General features: G+C 38.3%; 1 protein-coding gene across 8 annotated transcripts in view; it reads right to left on the bottom strand.

Annotated features, from left to right (window-relative positions):
* The window catches only part of LPP (LIM domain containing preferred translocation partner in lipoma), a 719,231-nt gene that overhangs the window by 404,735 nt on the left and 293,644 nt on the right, over nt 1-20,852 (bottom strand). For all 8 annotated transcript variants that reach the window (XM_070466247.1, XM_070466252.1, XM_070466251.1 and 5 more), the window contains one exon: nt 14,332-14,444. In XM_070466247.1, coding sequence (XP_070322348.1) covers nt 14,332-14,444 — 113 coding nt within the window. The remainder of the gene's footprint in view (nt 1-14,331; nt 14,445-20,852) is intronic.

The following is a 20,852-nucleotide window of genomic DNA, read 5'->3' on the forward strand; positions in this document are numbered from 1 at the left end:
AAAAGAGGTACTTCACTTACTAGAATTTGGTGAGTGGCTGTAAGGCACACAGAAGATGGAGAGAAACTCAGGCAGAAGGGACTACTTGAGCAAAGGGCTGTTAACACTAGGTGTCTCTTTATCTATGTAGTTGGGAGTTCAGCTATCTCCAGTATAGCAGACCAAGACTCCACTGATGCAAGGGGTCTCCCTCCCCTCCCCCGCCTTCTCTGCCCTGGCTCTCAGGCACCCAGACATATTTTGCCTGCCTTGGTTTTGCTGACTCCACTCTCCTCCTCTGCATGAGCCTTTGACATGCATAGTTGAGGTTGAGGAATCTGTGCCTAGTGGGTTTGAGGTTTCATCAAGAGAAAAAGAAGGAACTAATGTGATTGCACTGAGGAACTATTTTCACTACAAAAAATTCCCATATTTTTTTTCCCCTTTTTGGAAATGGCACTAAGGAAACACAAGCCAGACTACCATCAACAGGGCTGTACCTTCCAAACAGTAGCAAGGACTAAAAATAGAAAATCTTGATTTGCTCAAGATGTATATAACTTCCTCTCCCATTTCCTTCCCCTACCACACTGAGCCAGTGCACAGAAGCATACTTACTGGACCCTCTGAGTGTTTGCAACATCAAAATGGTGACAAGCCCATGTGTAATACATACTCCATAGTGGTTTCCAGAAAATCCTTATTGCCAAGTAAAGGAATGATTCAATCAATCCACAAATATCAACCAAATGTTCCTCAATGAGATAAAGACAATGAGTGACATGGGGATATGAGCAGAGATCCAGACCTCAGACAGTTTCTAAAAGGGAAATAAACAAGAGGATAATAGATAGCTTTCAGATCTGTGAGTCCAGAAACTCCCATTTGGGATGGGGGTTGAGGCCACCTCTCCTAACTGTGTCACCTTTGGCATCGATCTAAGAAATCCGGGTGCCCCTTTCCTCATCATAGGGAAGATTATGGATTTTGAGCTTTTCAAAGATGAGGCTCTACAAATTATGATGTTAAGTGATTTCTACAGATCTCTCCCATGTCATAATTTGATTCTGGCTCTATGATACAGAGTTTGGAGGTACATGATATATCAGTCTACAAACAGGCCATATATTCAGTGGCAGGAAAATGAAACATAATTAACTGATTTATCCATTAAATGATTCATTGTAGCCTTTACTGTGAACCACATAATACTAGAGACTCTATATTCCTTATCCTGGTCAGTCCTCAAAATATCTGTGATCATTCCCATTTTGCATGTGAAGGTAACTGATAGCACAGCTGATAAGCAATAGAACAGAGCTTTCTGGCATTAAACCTTAGGTTAACATTACTACACTATACCACCCAGTCAATAGAGTCATGATGCAAAGAAGGGACAGACTGGGATGAGCTGGCAGTATCAGAAGGTATGAACTGGGCTTTTAAAAAATAGGGAGAATGCCTGGTCAGCTGGGAGATGAGGTTGCTTCAGGTCGCAAGAAAGACACAAGGAAAATTAGCAAGGGGAACCGACACTAAGACCGCCAGCCTAACAAGAGCAAAGACAGAAAGAGCACAGAGATAAGGTGTACTTTAAAGGATAAAGTAGGTCTTGGAGTATCCTAAAGGAGATCAGTCCTGAATGTTCATTGGAAGGACTGATGTTGAAGCTGAAACTCTAATACTTTGGCCACCTGATGCGAAGAGCTGACTCATTTGAAAAGACTGTGATGCTGGGAAAGATTGAAGGTGGGAGGAGAAGGGGATGACAGAGGATGAGATGGTTGGATGGCATCACTGATTCAATGGACATGAGTTTGGGTAAACTCTGGGAGTTGGTGATGGACAGGGAGGCCTGGCGTACTGCAGTCCATGGGGTCGCAAAGAGCTGGACATGACTGAACGACTGAACTGAACTGGAGTACTCCAAAAGTCAACCAAGAGAGGAAATTTCATGGGGCATTAAAAAAAAAAAGCTATAAGAGGAAAATAACATTTTTCAAAGACTAATTGGTTAGGGAAATGTAGCTAGAAGGGAAAACAAACACAAAGCAATGAATCCATTGTGATATGGAGAAGGGATGACCTAGGACAAGGAAAACAAAGAGACTAGAGGAAATCTGAGAGCCATTTGAACCATACATATACACATACATACATATACATATGTATACATATATATATATATGATATATATATATCATATATATATATATATATATATGATATATATATCAGCTATTGGTGACAAATATATTTAAAAAGCAAGACATTTCAACAATGACCACAAAGTTTAGAGTTTGGAAAACAAAATATGGTGGTACTTGCAACAAAATGGAGGAGGTTTTGGGGGAAGACATAAGTGGAATTTTTGGACCCATTGAATGTGAAAGTGTTCCCTTTGGAAAGATTTTCTATGGATAAGTGGCACAACAGTTGTCAAAGAAAGATATAGTTTCAAAAGTCATAACCAGCCCGAGTCCCTCAAAGTTGACTCTGTGGGAGATGTGACTGAAGACAAGTCAAAAGGAAGAACACTGAGTGGGCACCTAAACAATTTGGGACAGAGAGAAAGAAAAAGGGAGTTCTAAGAGAGAAAAGGAATAGTTGCAGATCTAGCAAAGGAACCAAGGAGATTCTTTTTAATAAAAATTGAAGGAGGAAGCAAGGAGGTTCAAATCTTCAAGAGTGTTCCTTGCCTGGTAGAGGTAAAAGAACTTCACAGAAAATTAATAATCATTAGGGAATTTGAAGGGGGATGGGTAGATGGTGGCAGATGAATATGAAAGGGTGTCAACTCATTTCAATAGAGTTGACATGACTTAAGTTCATGGTAGGACTGTAACTTAAATCTAGGAGAGACACATGGCAGAGGTGAGGGGAGAGAGCCTCATCTGTTAAACCTGTAAGTGTGGAAACACTTCTCTGCAGGAGTTGCCATGTCCCTAGACTTTCTATTCCCACCGGGGTAACAGAAAAGAAATAGTAAAGTGACACTGTATGGCTTTCAATGAGCTAAAAGGAAATGAAAACAACCCAACAGGCACATTTCAATGTACATAATGACTTGATGTAAAACGATAATAAAAATTACAAAGCTCCCTGAATGTGTGTTCCCTGAATGAAGAGTGAAATACTTTTCCAGTTGCTGTATCTTTTATTTGAGTCCAAGCCAGTCAGGTCCCCTATTCTGTTGTGAAACAAACCTTCTCAGGTGCACATCTTGGAGCAGTGAATTATGGCTTAGATCCTTACATCTCTGTTCAGGGGACAGCGTGCCATTCTCTTTTCAATATATATCATACATCAAATATATCATTGAAGGACATTCTGCTGGCCATTGCTCTAGATGTATAATTTCTAACAGAGTTAAAGCTCAAGGATGTTAAAATAATGTTAGGAAAAATAGATATTTTTAATTACTTCAAATGAGTTGTTTTCATCTGACTTTCAAAAAAAAAAAAAAAACACAACAGAATATGAGAGAGAATTATCATTACTAGTACTGTGAATGAAAAAAATTGAGATTTGGCTTAGAGATGATCTGCCCCATATCCCAAATCATACATCATCTGGATCTGTCATCTACAGGTCAAAACAGTAGATAGTCTTAGATCAGGCACAGATTCTCTTAAGCACTACAGGGAATGAAACAACTATTGAGAAAGGAGCGGGTGTTTGAGCTCTTGCTCCATTTCTTTAAAATATTTAAAATATATATTTTATTTTATTTTATTTTTGGCAGATGATGCTGGGGGTGGAGTCTTATAAACCAAATCCTTTACCTCCAGTAAAGTTGTTGTTATTGTTTAGTCACTGAGTCATGTCCTATTCATTCAGACCCCACCAGGCTCTTCTATCCATGGAATTTCCCAGGTCAGAATACTAGAGTGGGTTGCCATTTCCTTCTCCAAGGGATCTTCCTGACCCAGGGATCAAACCATGTCTCCTGCATTAGCAGGCAGATTCTTTACCATTAGACCACCTGGGAAGTCCTTAGATTTCTTAGAAAGTGAAGCCTCTCTTGTTTCACCCTCACCACTGATTTTTTTAAAAAAACTACCACAGAAACATTGTTTACACCAGGTACCACCAATTTTACTTTTTTCTACAGTAATACAAATTGACATCTTTCCTGAAGTTTACTGGCAAAATAAATATAAGAACAATCAAAAAATTTGGAAATGATTCCATTTTAAAGGTCTACAAGCAGCTTTCCTATATTTTAATGTCAAAGTATGAGCTTCAATCTGTAAAGATACAGTTTTAAAAAGGATGAAGACAATACTGCAAGAGAAGACTCTACAAACGAACTCAAAAGAACACAGGCTAACAATTAATGTTCTGAGAGGAACATGACAATTTGTGTTCTGTGTCCTTCACTGGAAAACAATATAAAGGAAGAGTAACAATAAAGCAGTGATGCCAAAAGAGAAAGAAATGGACTGGCACTATTTAGAAGAATGTAGGGTCTCATCCCTGCCCAAGACACTTAATACCTTGGACGCCTGAAATATTACTTAATTCTCTGAGCCTCAGTCCCTTCCCTAGCACAAGGCAGACAATCATCCCTACCCTTCCTCTTTGTAAGTTATTTAAATGTTCAAGTTAGATAAATTATATGAAAGTCTTTTATTAAAAATAAAACTCAATGTCAGCTTTGGAATTTATCAAATTTACAGAGTAGGAGTTGGACAGTTCAAACTCACAGAAGTCAAAGAAAACATAATGATAATTATAACTTAACCCCTTAGGGTTCATGTAAGTATTGCATGCAATACCAAATTTTTAATTTTAAATAGCTGACTTTTGAATCTCCAAATCAGCTATGAAAAGAAACTCTCCCTAAAACATCAGCACTTCAAAAACAAAATATGAATTAATGCCCTTGGTTTTTGGTTTTGGCATCTTCTATTCCCACATTTACCCCTTCTTTCAGATCAAGTTGTTTTGTGCTCATGTTGAGTGGATTATGTAAATTACAAAGGAACTAAAGGATTTGTGAGCCCAATAGGGCTTCCTTACCAAATCCATGGATAAGAAGTACATGGTACAATTGGTGAGGGGATTGTAAGGCAATATGCTAGGATGGAAGATGTACTTATTTCCACTAAAGAATTACAGTGAAAGCTATCTTGGTGGCCCCTGGCCAATAGCCATGAACACATACTGTTGGTGACTTTGGCTGCTTTTTGAGAATTTAAAATGATCTGCCTTCTCTCATTTGCTGGGAACTGATACTAAGCCAAGAGGCTTAAGAGTTCCCAAAATGCATTTTGTTTTTGTTTTTATCCATTTAAAAATAAATCATTGCTTCCATGACACTTATCATGAAATCTAAACAAGCTGCCTCAATTCTTTAAGCCTTAATGTTTTTGTATTTGTTAAATTATATGTGTGCTATTCTTACTTGTGAAGATCAAATTCAGTAATATAAAGTATTTTGCAGTTTGTAAACAACTATGAAGTTATAAAGAGCTAATATTTTCTTCCTAAGGGGATGAATTTTAGAGTTATAAGAGATCTAAGGTTATTTAACACAATCACTCATTTTGAAGAAAGAGCTTGTGGGAGCATTTAGTAAAATGCCTTAAAATCTCCAAACACTTAAGAGCAAGTGATGGCATCATTAGTGAACCTTAAGAGAGGTGTGGTGCAAACCAAAGGACAGCAATAACTATGCCAAAACTCAGCACAGAGGCCACTTAGCCCAGAACAGTCTAACAGTAACAGCATCAGTGGTAAATACTTACTAAGTCCTATGCTATGTCAGGCTCCTATGATAGTCTCTATGTAACTTTACAACAAGCCAAAGAGGTAAGCACAACAATAATTCCTATTTTACAGATAAGCAAACAATGGCAAAAAAAAAAAAACAAAACAGGTTAAATAGCACGATGATAGCCACATAGCTAGTGAGTGGGGAGTTAAGTCAGATACTCTAGATCAGCACTCACAGTGTTCACCATCATACCATGTTTTCCCTGAAGCTTCACTTGGTCCAGATGATGCAGTCAGGGAGGGTTTTCCTGGCATTCTCAAGGGCAGCAGGGTGAGTTTGAGACAAATAGCAAAAGGTAGCAATATCTGATCTGACTTCAAACTGCCATGATAAAAAGGGTTGAGGGTGTGGGGGAACCTCTTGGGAAGGAAGTTTGGGGTACATGATGAAAGCCAGACAAAACAGCAGTGAAATCACTTTATGAGTTCATTCTTTCTAATAAAAGGTACTTTTCCACAACCCCTGACACTTCTGGTGACACAGTCATTGAAAGGCATGAATGGGGAAATAGGGAAGGGGGAAACTGAGAACTCCAGCAGAGACACAGAAGGGCTGTCCACAGCCTGCTGCTGCCCATATTGGATATATATGTACAACACATAAAACAGGGGCATTGCTACCTGCCAGTGGACCTTTAAAACTGACAAACAGCCTTGATGCTTGCTGTTCTCTCGGCATGTGTCTCTAAGGGAAACCCACTCCCTGTCCTGCCTCCCCTAATTACACACACACAGTGACAACTGGCACACAAACCCTATAGCTGCCCTGACATTTAAAGGACTATATGCTTCTGATCTAGATAAAAGATTAAGTTTGAGTGGAAGCTAGCTAGGTCTACCAGAACAGGAGATTCAGAGCCACTCCCAACCACATTTTCTCCCTAAATTCAGGTGCAAGTATCATTTATAATTTGAGAATACATCATCACCACAAAAATTAAAAATAAAGAAAGAATGCAAGCAATAAGGATTCTTCCATATGGTAGAACTATTGAAAAAGAACACCGATATGAAGAACAGAAAAAAATCCAAAACTATAAAATAGGAGTTCCATAAGGAAGAAAAAGGCAAATGAAAAAATTAAAACTCATTTTCCCAATGTCACAAGAAAATCTCCCTTAGCTAAATAAAAACTTGACTCCTCAGATGAGATTCAATGAATACTAAGTAGAAATTATAGGGCGAGGGTGAGGGAAGCTGTACCTAGAAATATTGAAGTAAAATTGTTGAATCCCACAAATACTACTTACAGATCAAACAATAAAAAGTTACTAAATTGGAAAAGAAACAGACTTACATCAGATTTCTCATCTGCAACAATAAAGGCTAAATGACACAAAGCAATAGTATAGAAATCTTTGTTGAACATTGAGGTAAAGGAATTGGAGCCTAGAATTCTACTTGAAGCCAAACATTTACTTAACCATGAAACTGAAAGAAAAAGAGCTTCAGAAAATTTATCGCCCATGCAGCTTTTCAAAAAAAAAGGGAAAAAATTGATAAAATACAAAAAGAAGAAATTAAAAAAGAAAAAGGATGATGAATTCAAGAAAAAAAGAAAAAGTAAAAAAGAAACAATGCAAATAAGAAAAGCAATAGTCTGTTAATAATGTGGTGGTACAATTTAATGTGAGAAATGGTTCTCTTAAAAGAGGTGTTATAAAGTTTAAAATTTGCAACTCATTCACCAAACATCTAATAATAATTTAAATGAGACAGTGCTCAAACTTCTTACAGCCCCTATGTTGGGGGTGGGGCATATACGCATATCATAATTTTTCCTTGATAGAGAAACATGTTTGAAAACATTTAATCCATGTTAATGTTATTTGATTTATTTACATGACTAGAAGAAAAAAACATGTTCTACTTTTTAGACGTAGAAAAAACAAATATATTTCAGCTTTGAAGGAATCACTAAGATTCTTGATGGGAAAGACAAAATGGGTTAAAAATCTCTACTGACTCAGAAAGAACCAACTGAAGTTTCACTTAATTTGGGCAAAGGAAATTTTCTGAAATATGCAAATATTGCAAATTACTCTCTATAAAGGCACTGAGGAGCTAAAGTAAATCTAACCTCATTGGTTATATCAACACACAACAGAACTGACCGCAACCAGTTTCCCCGTAAAATTTTTCTTGTCCATTGATCAGCCAACTACTGATCAGCCACTGCTGAATGCATGCATGTGTCCTAGATTATTTCAAGGGAGCAGCAGCAGTGGAAATGGGGTTGCCAGGGGTAAATGAGTGTGTGTGTACACATACTCCACTGTTGATCCCAGGGAAAGCGTTTACCTTTTTAAATAGATTCTTCAAAAAAACAACAAAGAGAAACTATGGCATTCCATGAAAAGGGTCAAATTACTCGAGTGAAATACTGGAATACTCCCCATCGACTCTCATCTGCTACTTTCAAAGAAGTTTTTGTAAGTCTAGACACCAAAAATATCTCTCTTTTCTCATCTGAATACCCAATCAGAGGATGATTCAGAGCGAAAGGAAAACAGAAAAACCTCTGACATTCGCTTCTAGAAAGTCACATCGGCCTGAGCCTGTAGCATACGTCAAGAACTCACCAGCCCTGCTAAACATCCACTGACCTACATGTATGGACCTTAAAAGGAGGAGCCCAAATCAAGCTGTTGCTTCTGCTGCTGCTGCCAGGGTCACAAACAATCCTACAAATCAACTAGGGCCCCTCACTAACCCAAGGCCCAAAGGAACAAGACAAAGGGCCAGGAATAAATAAGCATCTTAGTCACTCCTCTGGTATCTTTCCATGGATCAAGATATCTTATATCCTCACTACACAAGAAGGATAAGCACCTCAGAGTGGATTAAAGCTTTTGCTGACCATTTTGGTTTTGCTCTGGCAATACTGCATCTCTACTCTTAATTTTTATAGGTGGGATCACCTTTTACACCCAGACTCTTCCTTCCTCACCCAACTTCCAAGCAGCAGAAGAGATGCCCTCTGTGATAAGGTATGTCCAAATCATATAAAGTAAGTAAGGCCTGCTGCCTATTTCTGTGAACTCATGAATGAATGTGCCCCCAGCTGGGGGCCTGAGTTCTCTATGTCTACAAGTAAAATTCTGGCACTCCATACTTATGATCATGATATTACAAGTCTAAGGGTCCCAAGACACCCAGTTAGTGTGTGTGTGTGCTCAGTCATGCCCAACTCTTTGCGTTCACATGGACTGTAGCCCACCAGGCTCCCCTGTCCTTGGAATTTTCTCAGCCAAGAATACTGGAGCGGGTTGCCATTTGCTCCTCCAGGGGATCTTTCCCATCCAGGGATCGAACTCGAGTCTCCTGAATTGGCAGATGGATTCCTTATCACTGTGCCACCTGGAAAGCTCTGAGTGCCAGTTTATCTTAGGATAAATAAAAGATATAAAATTGGTAAGTAGATAAATGACTACAATCCACTGCTTACCCTATACATCATGAGCTTTGAAATTGTTTTCACAAGAGTTGGAATGAGTTGGCTTACAAACTTTTGGACACTGATTTTAAGATAAGACCATAAAGCATTTCAGAGATTTCTTCAGAAACAGACCTGCAGATGAAGAGTACTGACCTAGGATTGCCAAGGAAGGTGGGAGGAGGGTGGGGAAGGAGGTATTCAGAGTTTATGATTAGCAGATGCAAACTATTATATATAGAATGGATAAATAAAGTATTACGGTATAGTACAGGGAACTATATTCAATATTCTGTGATTACCCATAATGGGAAATAATATGAAAAAGAATGTCTATATATACACACACATATATATAAACAACTGAATCACTTTGCTGTACAGAAGAAATTAACACAACATTATAGATCAACTATACTTCAATAAAATAAATTTTAAAAAAAATTAAAATTATTAAAAAAAAAAGTTTCTCTTCTTCCTTCTCTTTTCAACAAACTCTGGGCATTTCCTGCAAGTTCAGTGAACAGCTCACATGACAATGTTTTCACTCTCTCCTCAGAAAAGCGACCTCTTTCAGGAGTTTTATGGATCACCCTCTTTAGACAGACACCACTTATTTCTCTCCTGATCTGACAGTTCCTTTGAATGTGTATCATTTTCTGAGAGGGTAGGAAGAAAATTGGTGTGAGGAAATTATAAAGGAAGAAATTTCAGTTCCGTAACAGAAGACACTTTCAATACCTGGAGTAACAAGCAGTGGACAACACAGTCCGTTTTCTGAGCCGGAGGGGCTGGAGTTACCCTAGCAAAGGCAGCCATCTTGCCTGAATGAATGGAAAAGGCGATGGGAACTGCAAGGGTAAAAACCCCAGATAACAGGCACATAAAAGCAAGCCATGGTCTAGGTCACAGAGAGACAGGGTGAGGAGGTGTCATCTGTCATGAAGAAAAGCCAAGTAAAGATGTCATAAAAAGAGGAACTTAAATATCAGGTATGCGTGTGTGCTTAGTCATGTCCGATTCTTTGCAACCCCATGGACTATAGCCTGCCACACTCATCTGTCCATGGAATTTTCCAGGCAAGAATACTGCAGTAGGTTGCCATTTCCTCCTCTAAGGGACATTCTAGACCCAGGGATCCAGCCCACATCTCTGTGTCTCTTGCATTGGCAGGTGGATTCTTTACCAACTATACCAGCTGGCAAGCCCCAGAAATGTCAGGCTCCTGAACTCAAAGCCATCAGGCATCAGCAGGTAAGTCCCTGAGGAGCTAAAGGAAGTCTACCGGACAACTCAGCTATTTGCACAGAGCTTCCCACAAGGGTAACAAGTTTTGTCTGATGGTATACTAAAAGCACCACCTGGCATCCAGCAACAGACCTGCTGATATCAACCTTATATTTAAAATAATAACAAACACCTGCAATGATTTCAGAATATTCTTTAAAATACTCTGAATTCTTATTCTTGTTACTTTACTACCTAAAAATCCAATCCACCATCTGAAAATTAAGATGTTAATTAACCATCAAAGTTCCGTTAAATTGAAATTGTTTCCAAGAATCCTTCCTGCATGTCTCTAGTCATAGTTAAATTTATTTCCCCCACCCTGTACCACAACATAAGACTTAGATTGTGCTTCTGATCAAAGCATGATGACTAAGTAATAATTTACCACGAAACAGCTTAGTTTAGAAGTTGTGTATATATGCATCTCCCTAGTTGGAATCAGAGGTTGTAACTCATCCATCCCTTAGCCATCAAAATTGCCTCAGCTATAACAGCTACCCATAAACATTCTGTTACATTGGAAAAAAAAAAATTAGGAGATTCAAACAACAGAAAGCACTCAAGTTATGATCTCTAATTCCCTTACAAGTCTGAAATTCTATCACATATTCTCTTTTTCAAAATACTCTAAACAACACTCTACACCTGCCCATTGGATGGCTAAAATAGGAAGTAATTATCAACTGTGGCACCAAGTCAAACAAAGCTAACAGTCCCAAGGTTGAGACTCAGGACATTAGACCAATGATGCCAAGCCCTACACCCTTGTGTATATGTCTGACATATAGAAAGTATTCAGTTTATCATGAATGGATGAAAACCAAACAAATGAAGGAAGTGACTGTAAATGGTCACCCAAGCCTTACAGGCAACTGAGCTCCAAATGATTCTTACATAAAAAAGAAAATTTCTCACTGACTTTTCAAGATTCATCTTTTCCCATAACATGAGAACTCTTAAAAAAAGAATTCTTGACACTAAATATTCACCTTTTACAAAGGGAAAATTAAAAAAAAAATTACAGCCTTCTATCAGAAATCTGGAGAGAAGAAAAATGCCAATACCACCTCGTCTTTCCAAACAAAGGCATGTTACCTATTCCTTTGAACCTCAGATCCTTGAGAGGCCCAAAGCAAAATCATGTGCTCAATCAGTGGAAGGGCAGATCAGGAGACAAGATTTCTCAAAAGAGATCTGCCAGAAACTACAGAAACCACATCTTCTTGGATCTCAGTTTCCCCGTTTGCAAAGAGAGGAAAGTAATTCATTCAGCAAGTACTTGAATAGGCTGTAACCAGATGCCTGGCACCAGGATTGGACTCAATGATCTCTTAGGTCCCTTTCAGCTCTGAAAATCTTATAATTCTTATAGTCACACTTAGTAGAGGTACTTTTGGCTCTGACCTGAAAATTTGGCTGGAAACAAACAGACTTCTACACAAAAACACACATTTACCAACTATAATTTCAACTTGACAACAGGAGTTTTCACCATCAGCAGAGAGAAAAAAGTGCAAAATTTTCTCTGGTGATTCCATTACTCTAAGCTCCACTGTAGCTCAAGTATGAAGTTGGGGCAAATATGGCCAGAGTGGGGCCAAGCCACTTATCACACCACACACCACCACACAAGGAAAAGACACGCCTGCCTTCTTTTGAGCTTGCCGACAATCTTCCATATATTCAAGAACACGCCTTTCTCACCAGATCTGCCCTTTTCCACTTGACAAACTCTGTGTTATTTTTTATCCTTCTTCCTTCTGTCTTACAGAGAATATAAGCCAACATGGCAACAGGCTCTTTATTTATTTCTTTCTTTTTCAAAAACAAAGTCACAGTTTGGATATAGTTAGCAGGACAAGATCCATATAGAAAAAGGCTTTTGTAACTTATGAAAGCCCCATGTTCAAATTTTTCTCAATGAAACCCTTTGACAAACCTTATTATTATTCCTGCCTTTGTTATTTTTATATGGTGGCCATTATAACATCAAAATATCTGTACAATCATTATAATTTAGTACTTTCTAATCCATCTGTATTTCATTCAATTATTAGAGACAGATATACAGTTATCTTATTTTTAATTAAGAGGAAAAGGGCCTTAGGGTGACCCACTCAAGATCATGGGACAAGAATAAGCTGTCCAACTAGTATCAAATACAAGTCTTCTACAAAGTCAAGCAAACTTCAGAACTCAGGATTTTAAATGCTTACAAAATGGTTACATAATTATTCAAGACAGAATATAAACTCAATAAAGTCTTAAAGTGTTCAACTGTATAAGTAAAACAATATGCAAAGAATAGCTCTTAGTAACACATAAATTTCATAAGGGTAGAGCCCTGTCTGTCTTTTTTTGCTAGAGAATCCCTAGTGTTATAAAGGTATGCACACAGCACCCAGAAATTTTTGTTGAATGAATGAATCACATCTACCTTTGTCTCCCCCAGAATGAAATTTAGGAGAGAGTCATATAATGAACTGAACTAGTTAAGCAGTTACTTTTTATGGCTTTTCCTCTTTACAATTTATTATGAGAAACCTTAAACATATACAAAGACAGAACAAATAATGAATTAAATCTCCCTACATCCAACAATTATCAATTCAGAACTAACATTTCCTCACCTGTATTCGAACTCAGTAGCTCCCTACTCTTATGATTTGTCTTTTTTTTATTGGAGTGCAGTTGATCTGCACTGTCGTGTTACTTTCAGTTGTATAGCGAAGTGTGTCAGTATATATATACATATATCTAACATCCCAACAGTGCTGTACTGAATATGGCTAGTCATATACACGTACATATACACTATACATATACCTAACATCCCAACAGTGCTGTACTGAATATGGCTAGTCATATACATGTACATATACACTATACATATACATATACCTAACATCCCAACAGTGCTGTACTGAATATGGCTAGCCATACACATATACATATACAGTATACATATACATATATCTAGCATCCCAACAGTATTTGTACTGAATATGGCTAGCCATACACATATACAAATACAGTATACATATCCATATATTTTTAGAGTCTTTTGATTTTAAAGCAAATGCCAGGCACTATTCCATATCACTCACCAATCTTGCTGACATTTCTCTAAAAAATAAGGAATTTTTTCTTTTATATATCTGTAGTAACATCACCATCCCTAAAATTATGATATAAATACTATATGACATTATTATTTCGTTTTCCTTCCTGAGATAACTGGTATTTAACTGCTTAAACAGTGGCAGTTGGTCACCAGTAGCCCTATGTGATCACAGGCTGAGAACTTTCATTGTTGCTTCTGACTCCAAACCTGGGTCACTATGCAGTGCTGAAGCATATTACTTCCAAACAGTCAATTCTGACCTCATTCAGAAGAGAAAACCCTAAGAATTGTTGCTGTTGCTTTTGCTAGAAAGATGCTGCTGACCAATTAGTACCCACAGTGACTAACAGAACTTTAAAATACCAGTCTTACTCATTTAGAAAGCAAATGTCAGTGGATACAGAACAAAGGCAATAAAAAGCATGGTTGTGTGTCCCCAGGATAACAAGAAAAAGTGAAATTCTCAGATGGCATTCCTAAAGAATGGCTTTCAGTTTCGAAATAAAATTAGTAGGTAAAAGGATTTCCAGGGCTTCAGTGTATAAGCCAGCAGAACTCTGAGAATCTTGAACTGGGCAGTTGGCATTAATGTGCCTTAGTGCTTTGTGAGATATCAAACTCTCCGTAGGCTCTGGATAAGTATTTATTTGCCACAGAAACAACCTCAGAATTCACGATTCCTAGCAGTACTTACAAACATGACTTCAACCACAGATCTTACCTGTCCCCTGAAAGCACCATCATCAAGGGGAGGGGGAGGAGGGAAGTTTCCGGAGCCTGATGGAATAGCACTGGAATCATCGAGAGGTGGAGGTGGGGGTGGAAGAAAATCACCTACAGAAAAGAAATACACATGAAGTTAACATGGGTGCAATTTTACAGAACTCTTTTTACAAAACACAGACAGCCCACAACTTATGGTGGTTCCACCTATAAGTATTTGACTTTGCCATGGTGCAAAAGCAACAGGCATTCAATAGGAAATGTACTTTGAATTTTGGTCTATTTCGGGCTAGGCATATGCAGCACAGTACTGTTGGGATGCTAGGCAGGGCAGCAAACAGCTCCCAGTCAGGCAGGTGATGGCCAGGGTGAACAATTAATATACTTACAGCCATTCTGTACCCTCATAACCATTGTGTTTTTCACTTTCAGTACAGTGTCCAGTAAATGACCTAACATACTTAACATTTTATTATAAAATAGGCTTTGTGTTAAATGATTTTGTCCAATCATATGCTAAATATAAGTGTTCTGGGCATACTGAAGGTAGGTGAGGCTAAGCTATGATGTTTGGTAGGTTAGGTGCATTAAATGCATGTTCCACTTAACAATATTTCCAACTTTTAGTGGGCTTTTCAGGATGTAATCCCATCATAATTAGAGGAAGATTTGTATTAGCTGGTATCTGACTGCTTTGTAATTGGCTTTGACACATAATTTTTTGTCCTACATAGCAATTATTCCCTATCTTACTTCTCCTCAGTTTAATCAGTAGTCTTAACTGTCAGAAGAATGATGACCAGATGTAACACATAGAAGTGATGTAACGCTAGAGTAGAAGGATCAGGTACATTCAGCCAGGGCAGGCAAGTTGCTTGGGGTGGTGGATTACTGAAGTGTATGAGATGTGTTGTTTGTTCTCAATATATTTTCAATCAACTAGAGGAGGAAATAAAATGTATAAATAGGTAAGATATACAAGATGCAATTTATTAAGAATCTACAGGCAAACTCTTCTGAAATTTAAGATAAAGGAAAGTTCAGTTTGAGGAACAAGGAATCTATGCTGGCCAGATGGCTCAGTGGTAAAGAATCCACCTGCCAATGCAGCAGATGAAGGAGACATGGGTTCAATCCCTGGGTTGGGAATATCCCCTGGAGCAACCCACTCCAGTATTCCTACCTGGAAAATCCCATGGACAGAGGAGTCTGATGGGCTATAATCCATGGGAACGGCTGAGCGCTCACACACACATGCACACACAAGAGAGACTTCCCCTGCAGTCCAATGATTAAGACCCTGCACTTCCAATGCAGGAGGCGCAAGTACAAGTCCTGGTCCTAGAACTAAGATCTCATGTGCCACATGGCACAAAAAATATATACAAATAAATAAAAATAAATAAATTGTCAATGAACATTATGATGTACAGCATAAGTTCATGCTAGGCAGAACGAAAGGAAAATAAAAGTATAAAGGTTAGAAAAAATTAGGGCCCAGAAAATAAAGAGCAAATTATAATATAGCATAAAGATAGGAATGTAAAGAACATTGTGATGTGCTGCACTTAGTTGCTCAGTTGTGTCCAACTCTTTGTTACCCCATGGACTGTAACCCATCAAGCTCCTCTGTCCATGGGGATTCTTCAGGGAAAAATACTGGAGTGGGTGGCTATGCTCTCCTCCAGGGCATTTTCCCAACCCAGGGATCAAACCCAGGTCTCCTGCATTGTAGGCAGATTCTTTTACCATCTAAGCCACCAGAGAAGTTCAAGAATATTGGAGTGGGTAGCCTATCCCTTCTCCATGGGATCTTCCAGACCTAGGAATTGAACCGGGGTCTCCTGCATTGCAGGTGGACCTGCATAGCAGCTAAGCCATGAGGGAAGCCTGTAAATAAGAGAAGTAAGTCATAAAAATTGGAGCAGTATGAAAATAAGCTTTTAAGTGTGTTCCGCAACTAAGAGTTTGAATTTTATCATGCATGCAGTAAGGATCCATTAAGGATTTCTGAGAAGGAAACACTTCTAAGGATGTGATTTACTAAAGACTAATCTTAAAGTGTGTGCAGGACAGATTGGGAGAAATTGTAATAAGAAACATCCAATTTGGAGAGCTATGTACTATCCAGGCTTTAGGATACTAGAAATCCAACATCACTACGGGTTAATGGTATAGAATCTTTTTAAATACTTTTTGCAAGAACTTATATTAAAAAAAGAAAGCTTTCATTTTCAAAAAAAATTATTTATATGTCCTTTTCCTTATAAAAATGACCTTTTTGAATATTGGGGAACTGTCTCTCCTCAATAGACAAACAGCTTTTCCTTGCATTTCAGCTGTTCAACACTCACTGATAGATGATCGTTCCAACCACTCAATGAATTGCTGTTGGATAGCACCAAAACATCACAACTTAGGTCTTTCGAAAAAGAAGAATCTAAATCTCACAGTGGAAGGATGGTGACATGGACTGGTTGTCCTGATACACCTTTAAGATTGTTCACTTGAGCTCCATCTGCCTTACAAATAATAGTCTTACATAGAAAACAGATTTGTGGTTGCCAAGGTGGGGGAGGTGGGAGAGAGAGGGGTTGGGAGTTTAGGACTGGCAGATGCAAGCTATTATATATGGAATGGATAGTGATCAAGGTCTTACTGTATAGCACAGGGAACTATATTCAATATCTTGTGATAAACCACAATGGAAAAGAATATGAAAAAGAAGGCACATTATATGTATAATTCAATCATTGTGCTATACTGCAGAAATGAACACGTTGTAAATCAATGATACTTCAATGACATAATTTTTTAAAAAGTAACAGTCTTAGAGTTGGAAGAGTAGCTAACAGCTGTCAAGTCTATCTACCACCATATTCAGGCAACCAAGATGTCAAACACACTATCTCTAGAGTACTCTGATTTGGGGGCTCTCACTACACACCAGGCACTGTGCTAAGATTTTCCTAAGCTACCTCTTATTTCCAAAACAACTCTCTAGGTTGATGACTTTGAGACTTTAGAGCTCACTAGTATCTCTGCAAGGGCTGGTTAAAACACAGATTGCTGGGTGCCACCCCTGGAAATTCTGACTCAGTAGATCTGGGTCAGGGTCTGATAATTTGCATTCTTAATAAATCCCCAGGTGATGCTAGTGCTACTAGTCCTGGGACCACACTTGGAGAAGTATTGCATTAAACAAAGTGTCAAATTATTTCTACTTCAGACCCTACAGAAATGAGTTCCATGGCATGTCTTATAGAAGCATCCGTACTTCTCTTACCTGCCTAAGTGTACATATCTGGAGATATAATTTGTCTATATCCTTACTAAAATTATATGTCTCAAAAACATTTATTAACCTCATCCAATAGTTCTATATTTGGCTAGATACTAGAATCACCTAGGAATCTTACCTAAAAATGCTGATGCCCAAGCTCTATCTCATACCAATGTACTCAGGATCTCGGGGATGGGGAATAGAAATGGGAAGGAAGGGTCAGATACCCATATTCCTTTAAAACTCAGATAATTCTCATATGTAGTCAGGACTGAGAAAGAAACTCTCCGGCCTTCATGTGGCCAGACAGTGCCCTAAAAGAAATATTTAAGACCTCTCAAGTAAAAAGAATTGTCACCAAGTTGATTTCCACCATTAAAAAATCATCACATATGAGACTAAAGCGCATAATAAAGTACTGAGTGATCAGTAAAGAAGTTCAAGTTGATGGAGACCAAGATACTTTCCACCATTAAAAAATCATCACATATGAGACTAAAGCCCAAAATAAAGTATTGAGTGATCAGTAAAGAAGTTCAAGTTGATGGAGACCAAGATACTTTCCACCATTAAAAAATCATCACATATGAGACTAAAGCCCATAATAAAGTACTGAGTGATCAGTAAAGAAGTTCAAGTTGATAGAGACTTGATGACCAAATTCTATTTCACATCTTAATTTTCAGATTCAATGTTTTATCTGGACCTATATCTTCTTCATACTCAATTTAAAAGAGGATTTCTGAGCACCTTGTTTCTGTCAGAGGAATTAAATATAGTGAGGCACACACTGATGAGATTCTGGGAGAGTGAAAAGCAACCAAAAAGAAAATAGAATTTGTTTGTGTAAAGAATAATCTTTGTAAACAACATAAATCCAGACCATGGCAAGATTAGGCAGACTGTTAAAGCCATAGTGAAAATCTCATAATAATTTTCTGCTTATTTTGATGAGTTATTAGACCAAAATTTTCCATTTTTCAAGCTCAATTATTGGAGTTTCCCATTATGTTCTTTAAAGTGGAGCTCACAGTTTAAAAGTATGTGTTTGTCAGATTCAGTTGCTAAATTGTATCCAATTGTTTTGCAATCCCATGGGCTGTAGACTGCCAGGCTCCGCTGTCCATGGGCTTTCTCAGGCAAGAATACTGAATTGGGTTGCCATTTCCTCCTCCAGGGGATCTTCTGGACCTAGGGATCAAACCTGCATCTCCTATGGTTCCTACATCAGCAGATTCTTTGCCACTAAGCCACCAAAAGGATGTGGAGGAATGGGGAAATGTCTAGAAAACAGATATGCACATGACAAAGGGATAGAAAGGGGATCCTTTGAAGGGAAGCATAACTAATTATGCTTAACTAGTTAAGATAGCTGGAATGGAAAACTCCTAGTAACTATTCTAAAATAGACTTAGAACTCATGAGTATTCTGACTTAAGGTTCACTCACCATTTTAACAGGTAAATCAACAAAAGGAAACTCCTCTAAACTGCAGTCAGAATAATTTCGGCTGAAGAGAAAAGACACAATGTCCATGTATAAGGAAGGTGGCAAATGAAAAGAAACAGATAAGTGTATACAATGTAGGGGGATCATTTCCTTCCCAGTAGATTTCTTCAAACATTCAAAGAGCATTTGGCTGACATGCTTGGGGCCAGAGGTGGTAGAGGTGGTGGTGATCCTCTTAGAGAAAAGCAGCTGGACAGAATCCACTGCAAGCGCCTTCCAACCAGAAATACTAAGCTATCGACCTTCACATCAGTGCATCCCCTGTCCTCTGGGCTTGCTGGGGAAATTCAAGTGTACTCCCAGACCCTGTGAATTACAGGGGCATTGAATAAATCAAACACGCAAGTTAAAAGGGGAAAAAAGGACACATGTTAGGCAAATGGGAAATGTATGGTACATAAAACCTAAGAAAGAAACATGCGGTTTTATAAGAAGTAGAGTTGTCATAGACACATGTCTATAATCCCTGATCCCCTCCTTATCCTCTTCCTCACCATCCAGCGCCTACCCAGCCTACATCATCCCTCAATTACCAGATAAAATGGTTTAGTGAAATACACAGCTGGAAATGGATCCTCAGAATTCCTTGGAGAGAAGCAAGGCAAGATCTAGTTTAAAATGCTCCACATCATCCCAACTCATTCAGCTAATATTCAAAAGGTTTTTACTTTGTGCTAGATGCAGCACCATGAGGCAGTTAAAGGGTGACCGTGGTACGCAAAGTACTGTATCCCTGATTCCCAAACAGTACTTTATGCCAGTTTACATCAGAGAACACCTGTTGTGAATACCATTAACTTGAAAAGAGTGAGGAGAAACTCCCAGAAAGCCCGCTCTGTCTATTTTCTCAAGCTACCCTTTCTAGTATAGAGGTAAAAAAGGCAGTGGCATTGAGAACCAGATCTGGCCCCTTCGCAGTAGCTGAGTTTCACCCACTGTAGTTACTCCAGTAACATGTCTCAGGCGTGTGTAAACAAAATTTGCTCAGCCCTTGGTAATACAAAGTCCCCCACTAGGGGAGAAACTAACAAGAATTTACCAACAAAGAAGATAGTACATTACTGGTTGTATGTGATTGTAGTGCAAAAACACAAGGGAGTAATTAAACTCAGATCGTCAATAAAGTCTCAATTAATTTACAACAACAACAACAAAAGCAAGCATCATTCTCTTTCTTCTTGATCCAAATATCCATGTAAAAACCCACATATACACACACACACAGGTCAGATAACAGCCGCTTTTGTGCCTCTTACACATTCTGTCAAAATTTCTATAATACTTGATTGCATTTGTGTTTATGGTCATTCTCTCCTAGTTAGAACTGAAACGTCTAAAAAAAACAAAGCCCTCTCATAATGTATCTTTATATCCTCAGCACCTGGCATAAGTTTAGGGTCATATCATCCATCACTAAACATAGGCTGAAAAACTAAAATAAAAAGTCATTTTAATCACTCAATTGATGTTTAAAAACAAAATGACCTGATATCTTAGATGCTTGTCAAACATCAATGTTCACATCACAAAAAAGATGTAGTTAAAATGTAGGCTTTGACTCAGCAGGTCTGTGGTGAGGCTTGAGATTCTGCATTTCTAACATGTTCCCAAGAGATGTTGATGTAGATTCAGGGACCACATGGAGGAGCATGGCTCTCGGGTTCTTCCAGTTGGCAGATGCTGGCTCCCTAACTTTCTTAAATGGAGACTTTTTGGTTGTTTAAGGA

Source organism: Odocoileus virginianus, chromosome 4 (genome assembly GCF_023699985.2).
Source record: "Odocoileus virginianus isolate 20LAN1187 ecotype Illinois chromosome 4, Ovbor_1.2, whole genome shotgun sequence".
Taxonomy (NCBI): Eukaryota; Metazoa; Chordata; class Mammalia; order Artiodactyla; family Cervidae; genus Odocoileus; species Odocoileus virginianus.